Here is a 7,915-nt window from a genome sequence, read left to right on the forward strand (position 1 = left end):
AGAGAAATCTCGATAGGAACTACGAAAGAAATCCTGAGAGAAACTGGGACATCTCGGAAAAAAAGTACTGGGGCTAATCCCAGGAGGAAATATTAAGAAAATTTAGGGAGGAACTCTGAATACCTCTAAAAGTAATCCCGGCAGAAACTACGTGTGAAATTCCGCAAGGAAATTCACAAAAAATATCTGTAAACTGTCTCTAGAAGAAATCCCTGGAAGAACTTCTGCAAAAATCCCTAGAGGAACTCTTGGAAAACTATCCCGAAACCACTAAGAGAAAGTCCTGGAAGAAATTTGGAAGATCTCCGGAAGGAATCCAGCGAAAAACTCTGGAAAAAAGTCCGGAAGTACATGTAGCAGAGAACCTCGAGAGAGAAATCTCAAAAAAACATGGAATCGTGAAAAATCTCAGAATGAGCCCTTTATGGAAGCAAATACGTAAGAACTTCTGGATATTCTTGGGAAAACTGGAGAAAACATAAAAACACAGCGAGAAACTGGAATTGAATTTAAAGGAGGACTTTTGTAAGGATTTAAGCTTAGTGGTGAAGTGGCTATAGTATTATTTCTCCCTCCTCTCTTGATATACGGTGCGGGCACCGGTTTTGGCCAGTCTAAAGGAAATCATTTTTATAAAAATAACCAATAATCAAATGAAAACTACCAATGTGTTAAATGAAAGATTTCGATCTATACTTTATTAGAACAATGCAGAAATCAAGCTTATACTTGATTTTTGTATTAAAAGTGCCACTGGCCATAATAGAAGCATTGCCGCAGTTTTGGCCATATTCTCAGCTTTGGTTTCTATTTTGGCCAATCACGTGTATTTCTTATGGGAGTGCACAATGGTCGGAAAAAGATAAAGTTCGGCCAAAACTCTTTTTATGTGTTTAATCGAAGTTATAGGTTGTCTAGATATGTTGTGTAGCATTTTTAGTGTTTAAAAAGGGGTATTCAAAAATTACGTAACTTCAATAATTTCAAAAAACGGTAAAAATCGGCAAACCCCACATTTTTCGTTTTTTTGTTAGAAAATCAATTTGAATTTAATTAAATGGTCATCTTTCGATCAAACCCAATCAAGGTTGTTCAAAACGTGTGAAAAATGTGGGAAGATAAATTTTATTTCAGTCAAAAATGGAAAAATAACGTAAAACATATGAAAAAACATGACTTTTTTAAATAGCTCTAATTTGAAAAACTGCAAATTTCTGCAAAAAGTTTAAACGTTTTTATGCAGCCCTAAGCATGATGTTTAAGATGTACTGTTCGAAATTGCGGCGACACGTGACGACACGAACCGTTTTTTAACTTAAAAATTACCAAAATTCCTAAGGTACAAAATATGAAAACTTGAAAAGTTTTGTGACATATTAATTTTGCTCCATACGTGCATTCAAACAGTTCAATAACAAGCTTTCATATGCTGGATAACATAAAACATATATTCCATTCTCAAAATATTATTGTTTTACTTTTTTCGAATAATTCATTTTTCAATTTTATGACTTAGGCCACTTTGGCAGTGAAAATGTCATTCAAATACAAAAACTGGTATGCTTTTAATTAAGAATCATAAAACTACAATACATTATCTTTGTTATAAGGCGAAAAAAGTTTAAAAATATCAATTCCGTTTTTTGAGAGTTTTGGCCGCCCCTTAGTATGGAGCCCGACCAATGTGAAGTGGCCAAATTAGAAGCACCCTGGCCAAAATAGATATATGATTTTTTAAGGAAAATTATTTTTTTCTTCCAGTTTTTAATCAAAATGTATGGTTTTCACAGCTGTAATCATCATATTATATTAGAATCTACTAGTGAAAAATAGATTTATGCCGAATTAGCTCGTAACAGGCTGAATACCGCACTATGGCCAAAACTCCGGGCTGGCCAAAACTGAAGCTTCTACCCTACAACTAATGTATATTTAAATGTTCATACCCATCGCTAGAGCAGAAACGGGTTGAAAAATCCGTTTTCTATCCTTCCAACTCTATCAGATAACGCCTACGAGTTATACAATCAAATGAACTGTGCCGCGCTTCTTTATAAAATAATAAAATAACATCCACGTACCAGTTAATTCACATTTCGGAAACAATAATCTGCCGAAACGTAAAAGAACTGCATTGGAAAAGGTAGTACACTTTTTATGAATATTCCAAATAATAAAACTGCAACTGAAAAAAAAAAATATTTTTATGATCAAAACAGTTGTGTGACATTGTTTATTCCTACATTGCCGACAACATTAAAACTTAAAAAAAAAAACAACGAATAATGAACAAGATTTAAAAAAATAATGTATGGTTAATTTTTTTTTAATTTTGCTTTTAGTGGGCCCAACACGTACGATTTTTTTGAATTGCTTACATTTTTTTATTGGATTAATTATTTTTTTTTATTTCTCTTCCTTCCAGGCTTTCCTCCGGATTATAATCGTCCACAATAGTTATTGCTTAGGCAAGAGTCAACGAAATAAAAATCCAGCACAGTAGATCTGCCTTCAACGAAACAACTTGTAATTTCCGATAACAAGGTAGACGGATCAACCAGCTTTCCCGGTATTCTTTTTCTCTCTATCTATTTGTTCCGACACGCACAACGGCATTAAGCTTCGTAATATACTCACATCTACTAGGGAAACAAAAATTTAAGTAAATCCGCTGTCTAGGCCATAACGGATCCAGTGCCAAATTTTATCGCTAAGGAATAAATCAGAAAAAATATACAAAACAAAAGTGAAACTAGCAAGCAAATTTTAGAATCAAGTAAGTCACATCAACACAAGGTACTAGTCATATAGAAATTCGAAGAACGGCAATCTCGGCGTAAGAAAAGTTCCCAATTCATATTGATATTAGTCACGACTACCAAACGGCTAGTGCAGCTTAGATTTTGGCATTTTTTATCGGCGTTCAGCACAGAGGAAGCCACATAGAGATAAAACGAGAGACGGAGATAAGCTTCTGTTTTCGGGCAAAATTGTTTGCATGAATCAGTAACGAGTGCGATAACACTTTCAGTAGGGTTGACTCCGAATGGGTTTGCTTCTGGGGTGATTATCTCCAAACCATGCTGCAGTCCCATTCAGACTAAGGTGGTAAGTGTGCGTGAACTCAAACGTCCCCCGACTAGACCGAAATGGGTAATAAAAACTCATGCTGCTCGTACTCGAGCCCTCCTCCGACGCGTAAAGCCAAGGATGTTCCAGTGTTCGAGGAACATCTGCCGGAAGGTGAACTTTCGACGAACAACCTGCAGCACATCTCCGAGCGGGAAGGTGACGATGGAGAACACGATCCGTCGGTGGATCCCTCGGCGGGCACAATGTTCCTTGAGCGATCGAAGCAAAGCTTAGAAAATGGAATGACCAGGAAAAAATCCCAACATCAAATAGCACCCCAAGGTGGAGCAGTACTAAAAAAGAGCAGTTCATGCTCGACCATCTATTTGGACGATTCGACTGTATCTCAACCAAACCTGAAGAATACGGTCAAATGTGTCTCGTTAGCAATCTATTACCACATCAAAACTCGAACCAGTGAACGAAGGATAGACATATTCGATGAAAAACTGCACCCGCTGACACGAGATCCAGTGCCGGATGATTACGATCTGCACAACCCGGAGCATCGACAGATCTACAAGTTTGTCCGGACGCTGTTCAATGCCGCTCAGCTGACGGCGGAATGTGCCATCATTACCCTAATCTACCTGGAACGGTTACTAACGTACGCCGAGCTGGACATCGGACCGTACAACTGGAAGCGAATAGTCCTCGGTGCAATCCTACTCGCGTCCAAAGTGTGGGATGACCAAGCGGTCTGGAACGTGGACTACTGCCAGATCCTGAAGGACATCACCGTCGAAGATATGAACGAACTCGAAAGGCAATTCCTCGAACTGCTCCAATTCAACATCAACGTGCCGTCGTCCGTGTACGCCAAGTATTACTTCGATCTGCGAACGCTGGCCGAGGCCAACGATCTATCATTCCCGACGGAACCGCTGTCCAAGGAGCGGGCCCAAAAGCTGGAGGCCATGTCCCGGGTGATGCAGGACAAGGCAACGGCCGAAGCGCTGAAGAACGGCATGAAGAAGTGGTCCTCCATCGACAACATCCACCAGCAGGGTAACGTGAGGCGGAGCGTTGCCATTCTGTCGTGATTCCACTGGGGGAAGCTGATGACCAACGGTGGTGCTTGCGCGTTTTTGGTGTAATGTTCACTATTTATAGCTCTATGTTCGGCCAACCTCAGCTGCAACGAGTGGGAAACGTGTTTGTGTTAGGATTGAACCAATAAATGTTTGAGAAACGGAAGTTCCGTTGGCATGAGTGCAACTTTGTGTGAGATTTTTTTAGTATTCTGGAGAGTAATGACAAAAATGATTCGTAGTGGCAGTGAAATTGCATTGGAGATGAAATCTTGTATGTAGTTCATACATGTTTGTATGAAACTCCCTAGATGTTCCATTTTAAAGAAATACTTTTTAAACCATTATTTCTTACCATATGTTTGAGCCGTCACCAAAAAGATTAATAGCGAGAAGGTTTGATAGGAATATTTGTTCATCTGAAACTATCTGAAACATTATATAATGCGAAAATCTGATTGTTTACTTGGTCAGAGTAGAGCCCCAATCAATGACTGTGGATAACAGGTCATTTTTAGCAGTTCATTGATTGTTAATACTTTGTTATAATCAACGCAACAATTGCGGAAATAAATATTTATTTGCAGCTAGTTTCAACTCACTCAAAGTGCAAATTTTCGGTAATAGCAATCCGTGTGGTCAATTATGAATTTCAAATAACTCAACGTACATATGTACAGATGGGTAAATTATTGGTTAAATTGGGAAAAAAAATCCACAGCTCAGGTGAGATTTGAACTCACGACCCTTATTCGCTAGACAAGTGCTTTACCAACTAAGCTACCGAGCCAATTAATGACCCGGCAACCTAGTTGTCATAAGGTTCAATTCTAATCTCATCGATCTACACGGAAAAATATTATAACCCAAAGAATAAGTTTTAAAAACTCAAATTTGACTAAACTGCTTAAAGTTTTAACTCAAAGTTGGGTTGTTTTCTCTCTCGCCCCACCGCAATGTTTTCGAAAACAAAGAGAGAAGCACCGACGCATCCGCTGCTCTTCCGTGGAAGAAGCCAAATTTGGGTTTTCTTGAGTTAACCCAAATTTGCGTCAATTGAGGCCTCCGTTGGGTGAAAATAACTTACCACTGGGTTAATTTTTTTGCCGCTCTCAAACGAGAACTACTCACTCGCCACTATCGCTGTTTGACGCAAATTTGAGTAATTCCACGGAAGACCGGGATTGCGTCAAAATAACTTAAATTTGGGTTCATTTGTAGTTCCGTGTATATCATCTTCCCCTAAACCGCAAATATAACCATCTCTGTTGTACATATGTACGAAGAGCGAAAGCGTTTGTTTATTGTTTGAAACTGTTTGCCTATCGTACAGGCAACGCTTCCTCAACCACTTGTAGAGGAAGAACAATGCTACCTGGAAGGCGATCAAACGCGTCGTTCGCATTCTGTTTGATACGACGGGTAACTACGTAGAGGTAGATGCTCGAAAACGACTCACTCAAAGTGCAAATTTTCGGTAATACCAATCCGTGTGGTCAATTATGAATTTCAAATTACTCAACGTACATATGTACCTGAGCTGTGGATTTTTTTCCCAATTTAACCAATAATTTCCCCATCTGTACATATGTACGTTGGGTTATTTGAAATTCATAATTGACCACACGGCTTGGTATTACCGAAAATTTGCACTTTGAGTGAGTCGTTTTCGAGCATCTACCTCTACGTAGTTACCCGTCGTATCAAACAGAATGCGAACGACGCGTTTGATCGCCTTCCAGGTAGCATTGTTCTTCCTCTACAAGTGGTTGAGGAAGCGTTGCCTGTACGATAGGCAAACAGTTTCAAACAATAAACAAATCGCTTTCGCTCTTCGTACATATGTACAACAGAGATGGTTATATTTGCGGTTTAGGGGAAGATGATATAGATCGATGAGATTAGAATTGAACCTTATGACAACTAGGTTGCCGGGTCATTAATTGGCTCGGTAGCTTAGTTGGTAAAGCACTTGTCTAGCGAATAAGGGTCGTGAGTTCAAATCTCACCTGAGCTGTGGATTTTTCCCCAATTTTACCAATAATTTACCCATCTGTACATATGCACGTTGAGTAGCTAGTTTCAAATTATTTATCATTGAGTTTTCATCAAAAATAGAACGAACACTAAACTGAAAAGCAGGCTTTGTCCCAATTAGGACGTTACGCCAATAATAAGAAAAAAACCCTCTGTATGATTTCTTTCCGTTATACATTCAGGGATTCTTCCAGTGAGTAATGATGCAATAGGTTTATTCAGGAGCATCTATACTTTATAATTGTTGAATTGATGTTTATTTTTTTCTGGAAAATTTCTTAATGATCATTATTTGTATGAAATGATATTGTTTTTTTTTTAACTTGATCTTTAACCAGTTTTTTTGTTCAGAGCTTCCTATCAAACTTCGTCGCTATCAAGCATACGCTTCGGGCCCTCGAGATTCAAAATAAACCACCATCCCAAAGGTTTAGCACGAGGATGGCTAAACACCGGAAAACCATGTGTCAATTCGTATTAGACGAAGTATTAGGTAAAATGTCATCTAAATGAAATCTAAATGAAATCAAAATTAGATCTGGAACAGCGATATGAGCTGCTCTGTTTTTGTTGCAGCGAACCTGAAGAGAATTACTATTTGCTTTAATTTCTACGCTCTATATTTCTCTTTTATTAAAATATCATATGCTTCCATTAGTGTAGTCGCTCTGGATTATAACCCATGTAGTACTTATCCCATGATATTATTTTCCAGCCTCTAAACAACCATTTTTGGCACCGCTCATATCGTAACCAGTATTCCCTCCCCGTAAATGTTTCACCCTACTACCAGGAGACAAACCTTTGCTACACAAAAGAAACTATTAATCACACAAAGCAAATTGCACTATTTGATAGAATTCGAAAGCTGCGCCTAGCATCAGCAAACCGAAAGTAATTACAATGCCGTCACTAGCTAAATCTAGCACCGTAACGAAACTTTTAAACCGATCAAGCGGTATATAACATAGAATGCAGATAAAGTAAAACAAAATGATCATATTAAAGACTCATGTGGTAGAAGGCGTCGCATACCATCTAGAAACCCCGTAATTAGAAACGCAAAACAGAAATCATCTAGATATGTTAAGGAATCGGATCGACTTAACGTTAGAGAGTACCAGGAAAAATAAGTCGTGTAAAGTACTAACCTAGGAGGAAAAACTTACAATTAGGAACCAACAAACCAAGTCATGTGTAGTTTCATTCATTTTTCGTTAGAATTTAAGAGCCACGAATCATAAGTCTGCTTTGTATTTTTGCCCCCGTTTAGTTTACCAACATTTGACACACGTCGTTTCCAAAACATGAAATTAAAAAGATCCTTAACAAGAAAATAACAGAAGCATAAACTCTAATCAATAGGTCGTAGGACGATAGGAACGTAAGCGAACCCGAAAGAGCAGACAAGTCATGTGTATTTTCCATCTTTTATGTCTTTTAGTCGAATCAAAAATCATGAAACGAGCATGGAAATAAAATTGAAAAAAAAAAAATGAAGTTGGGTGAAGTAAAAGACGAGGAACGAACCCGGAACTGTAGGTATGTGTTATAACGTGAAGAAGGAAATTGGTGTGCAACAAGCAAAAGAGCTGAACAAGCAGGATTAAAGGATTATTGAGAGATGAATGGAATATCGTACCAATTTATATGTAACTTAAGCTATTGCGAGAATGAAAAGTATAAGAGAATAAATTTAAACAATGAAAAATTAA

At 38.1% G+C, this 7,915-nt stretch overlaps 1 protein-coding gene across 2 annotated transcripts in view; it reads left to right on the plus strand.

The window, feature by feature from the left end:
* Positions 1–7,915, plus strand: part of LOC109622838 (cyclin-Y-like protein 1) — a 70,267-nt gene extending 62,352 nt beyond the window's left edge. For both annotated transcript variants that reach the window (XM_062850748.1, XM_020077283.3), the window contains exon 3: positions 2,426–7,915. In XM_062850748.1, coding sequence (XP_062706732.1) covers positions 3,150–4,175 — 1,026 coding nt within the window. In that variant the 5' untranslated portion in view covers positions 2,426–3,149 and the 3' untranslated portion in view covers positions 4,176–7,915. The remainder of the gene's footprint in view (positions 1–2,425) is intronic.

The sequence above is a fragment of the Aedes albopictus genome, chromosome 2, assembly GCF_035046485.1.
Source record: "Aedes albopictus strain Foshan chromosome 2, AalbF5, whole genome shotgun sequence".
Taxonomy (NCBI): Eukaryota; Metazoa; Arthropoda; class Insecta; order Diptera; family Culicidae; genus Aedes; species Aedes albopictus.